The sequence below is a fragment of the Cydia pomonella genome, chromosome 16, assembly GCF_033807575.1.
Source record: "Cydia pomonella isolate Wapato2018A chromosome 16, ilCydPomo1, whole genome shotgun sequence".
Lineage (NCBI taxonomy): Eukaryota > Metazoa > Arthropoda > Insecta > Lepidoptera > Tortricidae > Cydia > Cydia pomonella.
Window position 1 is genome coordinate 3655525 of NC_084718.1, and position 20143 is coordinate 3675667.

The window sequence follows — 20143 nt, forward strand, 5'->3', positions numbered from 1 at the left end:
ACAGTAATTGTAAAAGTAAGAAATTTTTGTCCGGCAAATCAAAACCCTTCAAAATCGATAAGTTTTCAGTAAAAACCCTATGAACCCGTTGTAAGTCACTAGCCCGAGACGCTTTCACTGGCTCACAATGTATAAGTTTGTCATAGTATGTAGTTGCAATTAATCTAATTTTATTATATTGCTTGTACAGCGCTTCATATGCAACCTTATAATTATCATCGGTCACAGGATAATTCTTTATAAGGTCGTACGCCTCATTCTGCACACTCGATAGCAAATAGTGTAACTTTTCTACAGGGGCAATGTCTGTTCGCTTATCTACTAACGAGTTAAACAATTGTATAAAGGTTACCCAATTTTCAATTTTACCATCGAAAGCTTTAATTTGTAATTTTGGCAACTTTGGCAAGACTGGCTGTGGTGCCCCCGAACCTGCCGAAGCCCCAGCGAAAGATTGCTTTCCATTCTGCAACCGCGATCTCACTGCCCTAACTTTCGAGTCGAACATCGCGGTATGGGAGCAAATCTCGCGGTGCTCGCTTCGCGGAGCATTGCTTAGAAGCCTTATTTGTGCTTCATGAAAGTTCTTTGCAATTGTACACAATTCATTCTCGTCACATAAAGCTAATTCCGAATCCGATAGCATCTGTAAATACTCTATTCTCATCACTTGATAGTCACGAGCAATCATTACCGTGTCTACACCATCCTCTTTCTCGACAGATTTATCACCGTGCGACATGTTAATAAACACAAAACACTGCGATTATTACACAAAAAAAAACTTCAAAACAAACTGCAATTCACTTAGCTTCATAGACATACAACATAACCTTAGCTTACACTTCAATGACTGACACTGACAGCTGACAGTTGATACTTGACAACTATCAAAAACGTTGCCAGCAATATTAACAAGTGACCGAATGATTTTATTAAAGCACCACTACACGACCAACTTTCTTGCTTACCCTCGAACTTTTTAATAAGTCTACCCTAAATTTTTAATGCAAAAGATGACAAAACAAATTTGAGTAAGCAACTATAAAACGAGAAACGACAAACCATAGGTACTTTATCAAACTATGCGGATCGAAGGCCAAAATGTTCAATAGCGAGAGAGTGGACTGTAGTTCGAAAAAGGGGGGCGATAGGGAATGAAATTTAGGGGTCGGTTGAGCAAGAAAGTTGTGTTGCGATAAAATTAAATTACTGAGTTGAGCTTGAGTGTAAAAGAACAGTGTAGGGCGAAGTTACCTTCCAGTCCGGGAGTTGTGGAGTGAAATCGTCGGTCGCCGCTGAAGACCGCTGGTGGCGATTCCGGCTGTCCTTTGTCGCAAGCTAGAAGTAAGCTTAGAACCGTTACCTTGAGTCATCCAACTTAGACCTCGGATTTTCCACTTCACGGATGTGCACGGCGTCCTTCGGCTACACAACACTGATACTAAATATGTGCTAATAATGTTACTGGTAGTAGTGCTTTGGGTCAACGCGAAAATAATAACGAGAATAGCGGAACGATGTGATCTAGTGGTAGGTTCGTGACACACTGGCTCTGTCAACTGTATGACAGGGCAACAGTTTATTTTTTGAATATTTGAATGTCAACTGTGACATGGTGTTGCCACAGTGAATACAGAAAGTATATTATTAAGGCGTAACTGAACAAACTTAAAACCTAAATCTAAAAATAAATAATACTAAACTTAAAATAAAATACTAAAAAATATCCCCCTGCGGCATGGTGCCGTAGATACTGGCAGCATTTCCTCGAATACATAAGAATAATTTATACTGTAATTTATCGTTATGAAAATAAATAAATCTAAATCTATGGCCCTTTAAAATTTCGAGATAGTTACGTAATATGCTAATTATTGCACTAGTGCGGTAAAGTAGCCCGATATGTACTGTAATAGTACATTACGATACAAGTGCGAAAAATAGGAAATTTGAAACGAGTGGCGATAAATTAAAACACGACCGAAGGGAGTGTTTTAAATCGACACGAGTTGCGAATTACCTATTCGCACATGTATCGTACAACGTTTTACAATACATATGGCCCTTAAAATGTTCGACATAGTAACGTTATATGCTAATTTTCGCACTAGTGCGGTTAGCACCATATGTACTGTAGATAAAATTACAGTACAAATCGTGCTACTTTGCCGGAATAAATAAATTTAAATGGCTATATTTATTCCTGTAAAACGTTGTACCGTACATATGCGAATAGGTAATTCGCACTTATATCAACGGTCTTAATAACGGTCATTATACTGTCCGATATACTTTTACTACCTCGTTCGGACGCTCCGATTCGAATCGCAACACGGCTGACCGTGAAAACGAAAGTGTTTGCTGTTCCTATAACTTTCTATGCGTTGCATCACATTATAGTTGATGGCCATTGAATTTGATATTTTTTCCGGTTGGACCTTCAAGATCGGCTATTATTAAACCGGTGAGCGATGTTTGGTTGTTTTAATGTTCTTTGGTATTAGAGAGGAGAAAAGATGCCATTATGTTCTACCTAAATGTTCTAATTTTCTGCCGTGATAAGCAATGGACCAATGCATTTTTGGTCCAAGGCATAACGAAGTACCCATATGAAATAATCTGTAGATTGACGTCTTATTTGTCTAGAACAGGGGTCTCCAAACCCCGGCCCGCGGGCCAAATCCGGCCCACTAGGCGTTCCAATCCGGCCCGCGGGAGGTTGCCAAACGGATCTGCTCCGGGGTTCAGCATTCATTTAGAGTGGAACTGTTCCTAACAGCAGCAACTAGACCCCCCCGGTGCAAAAACCCATGGTGGCCCACGCGAAAGTTTTAGTGATGCAATATGGCCCTCGGGTAAAAAAGTTTGGAGACCCCTGGTCTAGAAGTATAGCCACAAATACCTACTACTAAGGTCACTACTATAAGTACACGGTGAAATTTAATCGGTGATCAGGAACAAATTTTTCTAATTCAGTCATCGATGGCGCGATCATATTTACTTAGCATAAACGCAATAAGATTGTAATATTTTTTTATCATAGCTTATTTTATAATTGAAATTAAATTGTAACGAAATTTATTCAATTCATTTTTTTAATTCTTTTATCAAGTAACATGACTCAATACAATTTGTTCTTATATCTAATGTTAGTATATAATTAATAAATTAAACATAATATGGGCTGCAAGACACATGCATCTCACAGCAACGCCTCAAGTATGGACAGTGGAACCTGTCCGCAATTGAGCGCAGGATGGGTTTGGGGCTGGCCCGCACCCGGCGCACCAGGGATGAGCATCGCTTGCGTATGGTCGCATGAAAGCAATCCATACGCGCCTCCGCAAACATCCCAGATGCGCTACAGAAGCGGGGCAGCCCCACCAACACCCGAAACGCGTTATTATATTGTATTCGGAGGGCTCCATAGGCTCTCTGCGTATAATACCCCCATAAGCTGCATGAGTATAAAGATGTACAATGTGACTTTTACTTCTTTTGTACATCTAGCGAACTTACGGGCGATCATGTTAGCCCTCACAGATAGAGCCCTCCTTTCCCTCTCTATATCCATATTATCCTTCATATCAGATGTCACAATATGGCCTATGTATTTAAAACTATACTCTCCAGTGATGGTTTGATGATTTATGGTCATTACTAGGGTGACTTTAGTCTAATAACTTTAAAAAAGTATTTCCAAAGTAACAGCCATAAAAAAAACTAATGCCTTATGAGCAATAAGGCCAATAAGCTTTCAATTTGTCATTGTCACTTGATGTAGTACACCTACTACTTACCTATTTATTCAATAAAAATACAGTGTCCATGTATCCAGTGGTTATTTATTTCAATGATATCATTAACTGTAATTAATTAGATGATAAGGTAAATTGCATGAGATCTCGCGTATTGAATTCTATTTACGTTGGGAATTAATATTTTTCAACCCTTGATCATCGATTAAATTTCACTAAGTATAGACATTAACCTATTTAACTTCACGGACATCTTACAAAATAGGTATGACCATACCCAAAGAGTAAAATAAGTATATAAGGTACTCGTACCTAGGCACTCCCTTCCAAACTAGGTTAAGTACGTAAAGTACCTAAATTTTATAGTCCATTTATGATGTTATCTTTTGATATAATTTAGCAGCAGGTCTTTGAAAAGACAGAATCGTGAGAAAACTTCTCAAAAGATGACAGCCGCTTTCGCAAAAACGCTTGAGTTATTTCTTAGGATTACATTATTCTGCGGCCCCGGAAAAGATCTTAGTGTGACGCCACACTGGTGCGTTGCGTTTTTTCGTCGCAGCGTCGACGCTGCTTCGTTTTACATATTTTTTTTTTATAATATGCAACAATAAATGCGTTGTGACGACGCGACGCAACGCAATGCACCAATGTGGCCTTGCCCTTAAAGACACTGACCGTCGACAAGGGTCTATTAATCCATCTGTTATTACGGTTAAGTGTAAGGTTAGAAAGTTATACGTAAAAACGTGGCCTAATTTAACCTGATCTGGTTTTTTGCACAGTTTTTGCTCTAACAAACTCGTTTTAGATGAGATCAGGTTAGTCATTTATATCCTGTAACTGTAGGCCTATAACTACAAATAATTATAATGTTAGTTTAAAAAAAAAGATCTGTATAAATATTGACATAATTTTGCTTATCAAGGACGTCAATTAAAATTTCAACAGCGGTATCATGGTCGCATTTTTGTCACTTGTCATGTCATACGATACTTTCGCACTTACATACTTGTTAGAACGTGACAGGCATGGTGACAAATGATAAAAAGACCATATTAGCCCCAGCAGCGGTATCATGGTACTGTTTTTATCACTTGTCATATCATGCGTCACTTTCGCACAGACGTATTTGTTAGAGCATGACAGGTTTGGTGACAAATGATAGACAGTCGTCCATCTTAGCCTTGCGTCTGTTAAGTTAGATTAACACTCGGGGTTGTCGTTGAGATTCAAGATGGCGAAGACGTCTCGAGAATATTTTTTTGTGTTTTTCTCATTTATGTTGTTCAAAGTGTAGTATTGATAGCTTATTATGCAGTGAACTATCGTGGAAGTGTGCACTTAATGAAAAAATAATCTTGAAACGCGTTTAACCATGTTTTAATCAACATCCAGCAATCCATCGTGACTTTTAGTAAAGTCCAGCTATCTCTTTACTAAAAGCAACTACCGAACAACGTCATGCTCTACGAGCACACTTAAAACTTACAACGAAACTTGACATTGGCAAAATCCTCATAGATTTGATGGAAGCCATATTTTAAAAGAAGAAGAAGATTAACACTCAATCGTATTGTACCTATATGGCGGGAAGAACTTGATAAAATCAGAATGGTGATTGAAGCTATGTTAAATTTATAATTTTTTCACTTAACCCTTTACTTGGTAGAGTCAGGCCAAGCTAACTCTGTAGCGTTGTTGTAAGCACAGACTGTGCAAGTGTTATTTTAAACGTCAAACTGTGCACAGTCTGTGCTATCAACATTGCTGCAGAGTTAGCTTGGTCGGACTCAAGAAGTTTTACCCGTAAGGATATTTTTATCCGATCTTTCAGATAAAAAATTACAGAAATAATATAGATAGCTCCTACTATTTGCAAAGTCTTTTAGTCAAAATAACTTTCACAAGTCTTTTTGCCACTTTTATAATCAAACGAAAACCACACTCTTATAATTGGTGCGGTAATGTCTTACACTAGTCAAAATTGTTTTATTCATATAAGTATAAGGTACAAAAACATGTCATAATCAATAAATAATTATTCTGTTTTTATTTGTTGTTATAGCGGCAACAGAAATACATCATCTGTGAAAATTTCAAATGTCTAACTATCACGGTGCATGAGATACAGCCTGGTGACAAACGGACAGACGGAAGGACGTACAGCGGAGTCTTAGTAAAAAAACAACTTAAAATACAGTTAAACTAAATACAAAAAAATTGTTAACATCTCTATACACATTTGGAGCTCACTACCTATTTTTAATTCAAAGTTTGGTAATTATTTTACAATTAACAAAGTTATAAATACACAAAATAATTCCCGCACCAAAAACCCCGATGTGTGCTTATTAGTTTCACTAAGGTTTCTCTAAGACACTAATTAATAAAATACCCACGGAAAAGCTACGGTTAATGTGTTGGCCGCCACAAACACGCATTCATATGTAATACGAGGAGGGAATAACAAAATATTTCACGAGTGTATACGAGTAAGATCTTATCTTATCTTCTAATTACCGGGGGCCCTTGCGGATACACTTCGACCCATAGGGATCTTTTGTGTAGTTGCCCCCTAATACGAGTAAGATAGTTTTTAACAAACATATTTTTATAACAGGTGTCACAGACAGTCCCCTATGCCAAAGATGCACGGAGACAGAAGAAACAGCATCTTACGTGGTGCTGGAATGCAGCGGAGTGGCTCCATTGAGGCTAAACATCTCGAATCCCCGAGAGCTCCCCGAGGTCCTACTCAACATCAAAGGTTTGATAGGGTTCCTCGAGGAGTTGGGCTGGCAAGACTAGCCAACCCCCCCATCTGTCACGCAAAATAGGCGTCAGTCGTCGAGTTGCGGAAGATCGCCCGTATTACAATACAATACAAGATACAGTCAGCAACAAAGTAGCGTATGAGACTATAGAGTCGGACCAAGATAAGTCGGCAGCGATTTTGATAGCCCAGACGGTGCAAGTGTCAAGTAAACGTCATCATTTCATAGAAGTTTGACGTTTAAAATAACCCGTGCACCGTCTGGCACCGGCACGTCTAGTAAAGTAAGTAGTAATTTTATGATAGGGAGGATATTGTGACTTGGTTTATAATTGATAAAGCGGTAATGCCATATTGTCATTTCTTTTGTATAAAAATTTGTAAAATGTTTAAACAATAATTTTAATTCATTTATATTATTAATAATCATTGCATAATATTTGCATTTAACTTATTGCAAATTTCATATACCTATATTTTGTGCTTTTAGTCATTATGCTAATGGTATTACGAGTATGTGAAACTTTATTTCAAATATTCTCAAATTATACCTCTGAATTACGGCACAAAAATGGCATAGAATGGACCGCAATTAACTGAAGAGGCCCACAGATTAACCCTTTACCAGGCTAAGGGATATATATTTCCCACACGCGGCTCTTCAAACATGTGTTCTATTTTCGATGAGTAAGACTGACATTCGATTGTCATTTTTGAACTGGTAAAGGGTTAACTGTCAGCCTGGTAAAGGGTTAACAGTCCGCCGGTCGGTATCAGCCTGTCAGTTAGAACAAAAAGGACTGTTAATCAATCGGCAGTTAAGACCGTGGCCCGCAGACTGGAGCGGAAAATCAAGGCCTTTCATACCTTGATTTGCCGCTCGCCGCGTGCGTCCACTCCCCGGCCTAAAACTAACAAACATTTATTATAGACCACTGACCACATTAATATTCATTTCACTTTACATTTTTATACTAGGCTTACTATATTCGCTGGTTAGATTAAAATCTCTGCAGATACCAAGCGCTTAAGCGAAATAGGACTCTATTCATAACTTTATAAAAGTTAGTTTTCATTGAACGCTTAAATGCTAATGGCTCTTTTTTTGTTGGCATTTTGCATAGTAATTTTATTACCTACTGTCAATCTAACTTAACCGAATAAATCTACTAGTAAGTAGCAATGAGCGTGCAATTTTGTGTCAGACGCTTTGGCCCAATCGTTCCTTGGGTCAAACTAAAGGCAATCACTAGCCGTAGCTAGTGGGTTATAACTCAAGTCCTTTGAGTCCTCTGCTTCAAGAGGGAAGAATAGTTTTTCAAATCTAACGAAATAACGGGAATTCTTCTATGAAATTCCATTTCGTGAGAAAACGGTTCCCGCTAACTAAATCTTAACAATTCACTTTGATTTTGATGTCGATCTCTTCAGCATAACATATTCTGAGTTTATAGGTTTCGCTTATAAATGTTTAGTAAATATTGAAAAAAGGTAATCTATAAACCTAGTTTTTCATTGTGTCAATAACACACTAAAAAATCATTGAGAATGGAAAATATTTAGAAGTGGAAAAACGTTTTCTTTTTGTATGGACGATCACGTGGTAGACTTCCCTCTTAAGACTCGACTCATTTTGTCAGGCTCTAGTCATTAATTCGAAACTTGAGTCCTTATCGAGACCTAAGTCTTTTGTAAAGACTTGAGCCCTTTAAAGAGAACTTTCAAATTATGTAGAAAAATTTTCTAAAGGTCATCCACATTAAATTAATGGGTTATGCATAAATCATTAAAAAATGAAAATTTTCCTTTGCTACTCGTAGATGAAACCTATAATTTTTTTACAAGTCTATATTCGAAGTCTCAAAAAACTCAATAAAAGACTCGACTCGAGACTTAAAGACTAGGAAGTTTTTTAAGCGCAGAGTCGCGTAATAACGACTGGAGTTCTTCAAATTTAGACTTAAACGACTCGAGTTCTTGCCAACTCTAGCCCTAAGCCCTTCCTTTTTGGGGGGAAGCCCCCGACTAGATCTCAAAAAGGAAGGGGGAAATGCTAGTTCCGCGGTCCCGTCTGTGCTTGTTATCTACTTTCCTGTATCACAAGTGTGCCGCGGTAATGTCTCTCGCGCGCGTTCTAAGTTTAGTAGGTACCGTTTTCATACGGATTAATGACGGATTATTAGTATTATTACTTTATATTTTCATACAAAAAATCGCATACAATGTAAGAAAAATGCAAAATTGAATAAGACATTTTGTCACTGTATGTAGCCCTTACCTGAATACCGGAATATAGTTTTGTTATTTAAAGGTATATATAACACCTCTGGAATTGCATGCGTCCATTGGCTACGGTGACTGCTTACCATCAGGCGGGCCGTATACTTGTTTGCCACTGACGTGGTATAAAAAAATGTAGACAAGATTTTAGCCCAAACTAATAGGCAAACCGACAAGCGACAACGTGCGAAGTAAAAGTAAACAAAAGCGTTTAAAAACATCGTAAAAATATGTCACAACATACAATTATGTCCATCTTCATAAAAGCGAATGGATATCCCCAGGTATCACTGGAGTGATAAAAACCGGCCAAGTGCGAGTGGGACTCGCGCACAAAGGGTTCCGTACTATTATCTAAAAAAACGGCAATTTAAATCGTTTTTTGTATGGGAGGCCCCTTAAATATTTATTTTATTCTGTTTTTTAGTATTTGCTGTTATAGCGACAACAGAAATACATCATCTGTAAAAATTTCAACTGTCTAACTATCACGATTCATGAGATACAGCCTGGTGACAGACGGACGGACAGCGGAATCTTAGTATAATAGGATCCCGTTTTACCCTTTGGGTACGGAACCCTAAAAACTACCTTTTTAGGACAAGCATTATCCACCGGTGGCAGCATGGTTCCATTTTTATCGCCTGTCGCTATACCTGTCACTTTCGCACTTACATACTTGTTAGAACGTGACGGGCGAGAAAAATGCGTCCGTGCTACCGCCGCAGTTATGGACAGGGTAGAAGATAAATTTTATCGTTTTTCTGTCGATAAACTTGATATGAGCGGCTTAGGTCACATGTCATCTAAAAGTCGTTGGTTTATAAATTATGCCCATTTTATGACTTTGGTTTAGGAGAAAAGTACCTATGCATCCATGAAAAATATGCGAGAATTTTGCAATAGTAGATTGTTAACCAAGGGATAAAAGGCACTCATTTTTGCCGAGGTAGTTTAGTGCTCGAACGCAGTGAAAGCGCCATTAGTCCGAGCCTGAAATGATGCCTTTCACCCGGGTTAAACACTCTATTTTTCATTTCGTCATCTAACCTCTCTATCACTCATGCAAATGCGAGCGATAAAGAGGCAAATAACTGAGTTTCGATTTTCGCGTTTGCCTCGATGCACCAATGTCTGTCAAACTTGTCAAAAAACAGTTTAAGGCACAGTAAATATAAGTTAATCTATGGTTTACGATAGGTATTGCACTCTGGGGGCAGAACATTGCAGTGATTCCCTATTAGAAATAAATTAAATACCTACCATAAATCGACATAGGCATACCTCGCCTAACTCGCCTTAAACACACGGAAAATATCCGCAAGCTACATCATTATCATCATGGAGATGAGGACCTAGTTTTAGCGCTGAATGAGCTTAATGCAATTGCATGCAACTGGCAAGGTCGCATTACGAGCCGTTTGCCTACTTAACTGCTTTCCAACACCCTGTACCTGGCGATTCACGTGGCTTAGCGAGCTTATGGCTCCTCTACACGATGTTCCAGCACTGGACCACCGACATGGCCATGCGAACGTTATAGCTCCTCTACACGATAGCCCAGCGCTGGACCAGCAAGATGGCTATGCGATGTTTGAAAGAAAGCAATAGAATGGGCCACGTGTAGATGCGTACTCATCATCGCTGGAACACTACGTTTGATGTGCGGACGAAAAACCGACACCGCGGCCATCCCATCGCCATCCCGCCGCGCCATAAGCCATCCGACCGCACTACCCTCTCTACATGCTGGCCCATCTTAGTGGACCAGAATGATGTCCTATCGTGTAGAGGAGCCATTAGAGCATCCGCTAGCTGGCGCGGGTGAGCGCCGAGCGGGTTAACGAAAAGTAGAATGAGCAACGCTAATTGGCGCGGTTCAAAAGTTAGAGGGGGGGGACACATTTTTTTTTTCTTTCGGAGCAATTATCTCCGAATATATTCACTTTATCAAGAAATGTTTGTTAAAGGCCACTATTCGTTTTGAAAGACCTTTCCAACGATATCCCACACTGTACGGTTGAAGCAAAAAAAAATTTCACCCCCACTTTACGTGTAGGGGAGATAAAAAAAAAAATTTTTAGATTTTATTGTACGACTTTATCGGCTTTATTGATTTATATATCCATGCCAAACAGCTTTCTAGCACTAACGACCACGGAGCAAAGTCTCGGACAGACAGACAGACAGACGGACATGGCGAAACTATAAGGGTTCCTAGTTGACTACGGAACCCTAAAAAGTAATTGTCACTGAACATCGCGCGTAATACTTTAGGAACTATATGGTGTTTAAGTTAACAAAGAGACAAAAATAGATGATTTACGAAAACGTCGTTTTTTCGTAATTGTTCATCATGACCCAAATTCTTCGTTTAGACTAAGCAAGTCAGCTTAGTCACCTGCTGACCAAGTTAAAGTATAGTCACCTGCTGAAAAAAAAAAACTTAGTAGGTATGTTTATCTGGAGACCACAAGGTATAACTATGCCGATTTACTAATTTTCTTGAGCTAAGACTGTTGAGCTGACGGCGGCCATCATATTAGAAAGCAGCGTTGACAGCACGTTGACAATATTTCAATCGAGATTGTCGATATCATAAATTATTGATTGAATTAATCGCGGGTAATGAACGTCGCAATTGGACTAAAATGTAGAATACATTTCCCATGAAATATTCTCGGTATTTTTTTAATTACTTTCGATTTCTATGACACCAACACTTCTTGAAATAGACACCAATGAGCATTGAAATATATTAAAAGAATATTGACATACTATATCAGTGGTTGGCAAACTTTTTCATGGCGGGCCAGAAAGTTTAAGACATTTCAGAGGAGGGCCAGAATAGCAGCAAAATAGCATTTTTATTATTTCGCGGGTCATATACAAATTAAAATTATTTCGAAGGACCAGCGGCGAGCCGGATAAAATCCTATCGCGGGCCGGAGCTGGTCCGCGGGCCGTACTCTGCCCACCACTGTATAGTCAGCGTCAAATACTTTGTAGCAGTCAAAGTGGTCAAATAGTTCGGTACACCATACTAAATATATGGTGTACTATTTGGCTACTTTGGTTGCTAAAAATTATTTGACGCTGACTGTACCATAACAATGCCAATGAGTAACGTAAATGTTAAATAAACAAATAATATTAATAAATCCCTAACCTGAACGGGAACTTTCTGAGTGGAAACTTGCATGAGAATTTATTTAAAAAAGTTTCCAGAAATTTTCGGAAATTACGAGAATGTATTGCTGAGTAGTCAACTCGCCCGTGCAAGTGAAGCGATAGTAACATCCTGCACGTAGACCGGTTGCTTGCGTGTCGCCTGCCTGGTTAGTGGGATGAGTGGTTATCGATTTAGTTGAATAGTGGAGTAAGTTTCCATCGGACATCTCTGCAAGGTCCGGGTACAGAATGAGTCATCATCTCTAACCACCTAGTGACCTTTTGATTCAATCGCAGGTGATACAGGTCGCAATTGGATTGATAGATTACATTTGACGCGCTGGCCTACAGCAGGAACTACGGAGTACTGAAATTTCGCTATCCGCCTCTCTATCGTTCGAATATGCAAGAGCGATAAAGAGGCAGATAACCAAATTTCGGTTTCGGCGGCTAATAGGGAGTATTACTGCAATAGTCGCCAGAGTGCAGCAATAGCACCATTCGTAAACCATAGAGTAACTTATACATACCTACTGTGCCTTTAACTGTTTTTTGAAAAGTTTTCACAGATAATAAAATATCTCATTGATGCATCAAGGCGGTTTGTTTACAAAGGGCCTACCGGGAAACGCGAAAATCGAACCGTTCCAGACCGTTCGTACCTAAGTGCTGGATAATTATTATTATAGTTCTCTTTATCGTTAAATAATAACTATATGAGTTATTAATCAAATATTATTTAACAAAAAAAAGTTTATGATAACAATAAAAAGATTTACATTAGTCTTACAAATCATTACATCTTCTACTTAAACCACTTCCTTACTTATTTATGTTACTTACCTATTGTAAAAATCGCTATTCGCGCAATAACTTACTCCGCAATACTAAAATAATAATACATGCTGTAACAATATATTACATTTACATATTTAAATTTCCGGGCTGGGTGTGAATAAATAATCAAATATATTCTGTTTTCACTTTCATTATTGCTAAGTAGGAAAGTAATAGCACTATTAACTCAGGTAATGAGGCTAAATAAATATTTACATCACGCGATACTGTAATTTTATTCTTAAAATGTTTTGTTTTCCAAACTTGAACCTTGGAAACAAAACTTCCGTGAGACACAAACCTATTAAATATATCAAAAGAAGTGATTGCTCGACATATTCATATTTCGCTCCATTTTGAGAAGCTTCAACGGAAGCACGCGTTGGCAGACCGACGCAGACTGCGACTTAAAATATCGTCGCTATACTTACTCAACCTCGTATCTATATATTAGATACGTAAATCAGATACGAGTTTGAGTAAGAATATGATGACAGTGTCAAACTGGTGGTAGCCGTACTTAGCGCTAAAGTAAAATAAATCGTCATTTAAGGACGAAGTTTTTAACGTTTCCCAATACATGTAAAAATAATAGACTAGGGTCAAATAATTTCCTAAGTTTTGTAGTTGATAAAATTCCTAGTTTCCAATTCTACTATACTATGTTGATATTAAGGTTTTTATGAATCATAGACAAAGGAAACAATAGTACATTGTGCAACGAGGGGGGTAAGTGAAATCTTGCAAACGAGGTATTTAGATGCACGACAGCCGCAGGCTGCAAGCTTGCAATATTCTTACCCCCGGAGTTACCTAAACACAATGTTTTTCATCACACTTGCGAAGAAAAAAACTAAATTTAAATATTAAATTAATCAAACGAACTATTTGTTAACATAAACAACAAAAATAAATTATAAACGTCAGTATTTTAAAAGTAAAACTCATTTATACCTACTTGGTTCGTATGATTTAGTAACACAATAAAAAAAAAACTATAGCTCCCTCGGGAATCAGAGCTTTTTTTTCACAATCCATAACTCCCGCAGGAGAATACATGCCTTTATCCTTCAGTATACCTGGATGAAATAAGATGTTTTTCGAGCAAGTGTGATGACAATTTTACTGTTTCTCCGATATTTTACGCTCCTTTACGCGTCTATACATCGTGTCATTCACGAAGACGCGTACCTCGAATATTCAAAATTCAAAAATTTATTCTGCAAGTAGGCCTCAAGGGCTCTTTTACAAGTCAACAGTGGCGGATCGTTCAAAGAACTCGATTCCCACCGGCTTGTCTAAACTTCAGCCCGTTGAGTACTTTCACGATCGGTTCATGGAGAAAAGGAAAGCAAAATTACCTCCGGGTTCCCTAAGAATGTTTGTGACGCGCCGCCACTGCAAGTCAATGCAACATTTATAGTAACATCATATAGTGACATGAAAAATACATAACAACATTTATAAATACATCGACTTGTATTGTCATGTTATTAAAGGTTACATTTGACAAATTTGCACGTCATCGTGGATGACACGAACTGTATTTCTTCGCCTATGATCTATGATATGATATGAACCAACGTAGCGTGACTGGATACAATGGAAATCTCTAGATAATTCAATTCAATTCAAATATACTTTATTCATGTAGGCCTAGCAACAAGCACTTATGTATAGTAAGACAGTATTACATATAATTATCTTAATCTAATTATTAGAGCAATTTATTGATGTTGTAAATATTATTCCATATATAATACTAATGAATATAATTCATAGATCAAATTTAATACTAAAAATTTCACAAAATATAGTCATACAAAAAAAAAATGTATAAGAAATACTAGTCTAGATTGTTTCTAGAATAAATTCTAAATGTCAAACAAATATAATAAAAACAACAAAGGAAATACATGCATTGGAATATCCATTTCATCATCATTATTCAAATATAATAAATAATTAATCATTTCGAATCACAATTAATCCCACGTTGTTTTATCATTCATGTAGTAATAAGATATGATGAGGGACTTTACTATCAGCTGATATGATTCACTTTCACGCTGTTTAAAATTAAGATAAACGGCGAAGATAAGCTTGTTTAATGTAACGCATATTACGAATTCAATGACTACTACTTGCACTAATATAGTCCTCCACATCGATTTCGATGACGGCGACCTCAGCAATCAAGGGTTTTTCCTCTTATGAGCTCTTATGTGGCTGGCCAGGCCAAACTTGCTCTTAAACACCCTTTCACATTCACAACAGTATAGTTGACCGGCCGCGTTGTATGTATACACGTAGGAAGGCTTAGGTCTATCCTTGCGTAGTTGGCGTTTTACGTCTAATGTACCGAGACCTTGCACTACAAAGTATCTATAGCAGCATTTCCCAAACTATGGGATGGATATTTGGGTGGGCCCTGAAACACAAGACGACATGCTAGTCGATCGGGTTAACAGCCGGTACTAATAATATTTCATGCTCCTTTAATTTGAGACGGCCAAGAGGTGGGTCCCGAATTTGGCAGTTTTTGTTAGGTGGGTCGGAGCCTAATCAACTTTGGGAACTACTATCTATGCAAAACGTAGGTAGAGTCGGACCAAGCTAACTCGAGAGCCATTTTGATAGGCCATACTGTGCAAGTGTTATTTTAAACGTCAAACTTCTGTCACGTTTAAAATAATACTTGCACAGTCTGTCTAACTCTAGTAGCAATTTTGATTTTTGTCAGACCAAGATAAGATGGCAGCGATTTCGACAGGCCAGACAATGCAAGTGTCATTTTAAATTTATTTATGTGTATTCCTGAACTTACATTAAGTAACTTTTTCAAAGACGCCGGTATTCTAACTAACTCTATTCCGGAGATGATCAATAATTTATTTTTATCTTATAAGGCCCCCTACGAGCGTGTACATTTGCCTTAGGGCCTGTTTACATATTGATTCGTGTTTAGTTCGAGTTGTTACATTTGCTACTAAACGTACGTACTATCTCGGACGATCGACGTTAGAAATGTCATTGATATGTCACAGTTTTCAATTGTAAGGTTGAGTTAAATGTAATGCCCGTGTTACAACAACGGTATCTGCAACATTTAATTACTTTTTATAAAAAATATAGGTATATCTATATTTTTAAATTACCCATACCATTTAGTTTCCTTAAACGTACTTACTCATGCCCCGAAGTTAACGGAACTCAATAAAAACACGGTGTATATCTCTCTGTCTGTCTCACAAGTTTTCTATATGTGTGTATAGTATTAGCAAGTTGTGTTTGTCTATAATTGGGTGAATACTCCGGTATCTTATACCTTTAAACGAGCAATTCTTGTATATATATATATATATATGTTCGATATACTCCTCAATTAAGCTCTTCTGATGAAGAATGAAGAACTCCAGGATAGTACTATCGTATTTTTTTATTAACTTAATAACTGTATACAGTATTTTGGTAATATATATAATATGTGTAGCCGCTTCGGCTGTACGGTGCAGTCTGATGTAGGTACACGGAGCGGGGAGCCGTGACGTATGTGTGTGACGTCATGTGTCGTCAACCGGTCTTCGTAGGAGTACTTATGTTGCGCCAACAATATATATATATATATATATATTTCTGTGATCTCGGAAACGGCTCTAACGATTTCGCTGAAATTTGGTATATGGGGGTTTTTGGGGGTATACAATCTATCTAGATTAGTCTTATGTTTGGGAAAACGCGTGTTTTCGAGTTTTCATGCGTTTTTCTTTCGACGCAGAATATGGTCGCTAATTTCGTGATGCCGGCCACTGTCCGTCTGGTCCAGCGGGTTAAGACGCGGACTGCTAAACGAGTGTTACGGGTTCGAATCTCGCCCGGTGACTAACTTTTTTTCTTTTTATATGTTCAGGTTTATATATAATTTTTTAATTTTTATTGTTTTAGACAAGTTTAATTTAGTAAAAAAATGTACATAAGATTATCACCTATACACCACCATATTACAATAAATAGTTATAACCGAGCAATGCTCGGTCGCCCAGGTACTGGTTATTATTTAAATCCAATTGTATTTGTATTACACCTGTTGGCAAACCTTAATAAATAAATAAATATGTATTAATTAAATAATTATACTAATAAACTTTAGTCATTAAAACATTATGGATTGAGTATTCATTACACACACACACACACACAAGTAATTGCTTAAGTAGGTACCTACTAACTTCACCATCTACTTAATCTTTCTATATCCAATCCGATGACTGTCCCAGTCAATTGTATTACTACGTACGTAGTCCTACGTATAGAGACGGCTTGACATAAACAATAAAAATAAATTATAAAGGTCAGTATTTTAAAAGTAAAACTTGCCTTGACGGCTTGATTTCACCATGCCCGTTAAGGATTATCATTTTTCCCGAAGGGGTCTTTTTATTTGTTTATTAGGTAGGTATAGGTGAATTATTCTTATCATATAAGTTATAAAGTACCTAATGATTAACATTTTTCCCAAAGGGGTAATTTTATTTGTTTATTAGGTAGGTATAGGTGACTTATCATATAAGTTAAAGTATCCTAAAGTCGGGTTTCATTAGCCCCGAGGGTAACTTTGGCCATTATTGTATTTTTTTATCAGACCCATCTACCTGTTGGGTTAAAATAACCCGACTTCACGGTAAGGGTTCCTTGTTATAAATAGGAAGTATACATACAAAGTAGTCGTTTAGCTCTCAACTTGTGTATATCTATTTATCAAGGCTCGGACCTGGTTTTTTTTTCATACAAAAAATACCGGTATGATTACGTTCTTTTTCGTTCTTTGCTTTATTATTAATACGAAGTTCTTACCTAAGTACATGATTCAGTTTTACATGAAGAGCGTAAACTAAAAATATTGGGCTATTTCGGGTTTCTCAAAAAAACCGGTTGCGATCCCTGGTAATATACCTAAAATTACCCTACGTAAAATACCTATTTGTTCTATAAATAGCAGAGTATTCATAAATAATCAATTTAAGGTAAAATTACACTATTAAAACAATTACGATTAATAAAGAATCATGGTAATCGGAGATAGGAAGATAGCAGAAAAAAAAAGATGAACATAAAAAACGGGTGCGTCCTATAATATATACGCACTTTTGGAATAATTTCAGTTTACAAACGTTAAAAATGTATACTAATCTTATGTATAATAAAGTAAACGTATACTTTCAATTAGTATAACATAAAAATAATATAACATACGACATACATATGGCTGTTTGGTATAATATACATATAAGTTAAGCTCATTTCATATAATTGTCATAATATATACATATTAAAATATAAATATCATCTTATATAATTAAGTAGTAAAATTAGTAGGATGACCTAGAATTTCAAACCTCATAGAACACACTACTAGAAAAAAAACTGCTAAAAGTGGGTTAGGTTAGGTTAGAACTGTGACCCCTAGATAAATAAATTGTTTCCAGAATAGGTAGCAGGTTAGGTTAGAACTCTGAGGCTTCGGAAAAAGAAACTGTTAACAGAAAAGTGGGTTAGGTTAGGTTAGAACTGTGACCCTCTAGATAAAGAATAGTTAATATAGAAATAGTAGGCGCTTATTTTTAATGTATGATATTTGTTGTGTATGTTATATTATTTCAACGTTATACCTTTTCTTATGTTATCGTAAACAATGATATATGTAGTGTTTATTATACAATTTACAATTATAGAATTCGTTGTTATACATATTGCATGTTATTGCAATTGAATGTTATTCCGATCTCAAAATTATACAAATTGATTTTATACATTCAGAGTGATATATTATAGGTTTGTATACGTTCTATTACTTACCCACATCAAAATATCTTCACCGTATTATCCAGTAAATAAATCCTACAAAGTTCCCCTTTACGACCGTCCGTGCCAATACCTTGCAACAAGGGAACACGTTTTACGACGCAACTTTTTCGCAATAACGTGGGCTCATCTGGTCAGAAAGAGCAATAAGAAATTTCACATCACAAAACGAGCTTATTTATGTCCTGGCTGTACGAGTCAATTCCTTTGTCCCACTTGCAAGAGCAAAAAGTCGGTCGTTGACTCCGCAAACGGGATATTAAAAAGTTTCAACTCACCTGGCGGGAAAAATCCGCGCGAAGTTTCGATGTCACTCGAGTTTCTGACAATCCGTTTAAGTGAGTTGCCAGACACATTACTAAAACTTTCCACTTTTCTTTTAATTTTCCTCCTCCCCTCACACGTGCACATCAAAAATATCACAGCAAACAGCAAGCATTTTTTAAACATCGATTTCGTGACCATTTTAAATTATTCATATTGAGCAAAATCTTTGGTAATTATAATTTGATTGGAACATCACTTTTTTTATTAACTATTTAATTTTAGAACGAACGTAAACATATTTGAAAATGGAATACGTTTTGGCGCGCATTTGCGACGACCATGTTGGAACGGCCGGCGGCGGCGCGCTGCGGTGTGCGGACTGACCGAATGCGCGCCATTCGCGTATCTCGGCCATAAAATTAAAGCAACAAAAAAGTAATTTTGTTTTGTTAAAACTGGACAGTACATTTAAGTGGGCAATTTTTCGAGTGATACCGCCGGTATGTGTTACTTTCTCTCGTTTACTATGAAACAGAATAAAATCTAGGCTGCAAACTAGTTGCATCCTATTACGGGTGAATCGTGTCTTGTAATTAAGGTACCTATTATGCATCCCGCTTCAGGTTGTAAAGTTAACATAATTACTCAGTTGATGTAGTTTTTATGGCTCTCAAACGTAGAGTATTTAAGGTTTATAGTACGTACTTCATTAACATTAACTAGGGGAAAGCCGTTTTGGAGGTAACTAAATAATAACATTATTCCATAGCCCAGAATTTAGTTTATCACTTTCACCCAATAGCCTAGGTCATGTTAGATTCCATCAACTCTGAATAGTCCTTACACTCTGGCGGGTGCTGCCTCTGCGTGCGTCTCATGACACGGGCAAGGGCAGCGTCCTCCGCTAGGTGTACCCTTTACATCTCATTAGTGTCAAAATAGCATCTAGGTACGTGACGTGTTGTCTCTTCGGCTCCGCGCCCCCAAATGTCCGGAACACCATTGTTCCGTGATGGATAAAGACATATTAATGTTATTATGATTAGCGGACAAAAAGTAAAAAATCGGCCTAGAGCATATCGAGCCATGCTCAGAGTAGGGTTCCGTAGTTACTCTTCCGTCACAATAAGCTAAACTGGAGCTTAATATATAGTAGATTATTAACCAAGGGATGAACTGTGGATAATAC

The 20143-nt window shown here is 37.3% G+C and overlaps 1 protein-coding gene across 3 annotated transcripts in view; it reads right to left on the reverse strand.

Annotated features, from left to right (window-relative positions):
- The window catches only part of LOC133526552 (uncharacterized), a 110885-nt gene extending 90989 nt beyond the window's left edge, over nucleotides 1-19896 (reverse strand). Inside the window, exon 1 of one of the 3 annotated variants that reach the window (XM_061863226.1) lies at nucleotides 18966-19893. In XM_061863226.1, the coding sequence (XP_061719210.1) occupies nucleotides 18966-19152 (187 nt within the window). In that variant the 5' untranslated portion in view covers nucleotides 19153-19893. Of the gene's footprint in view, nucleotides 1-18965 lie in introns of all 3 variants that reach the window. The other 2 variants (XM_061863225.1, XM_061863227.1) reach the window with 2 other exon arrangements.
- Between the last annotated feature and the right edge of the window lie 247 nt (nucleotides 19897-20143).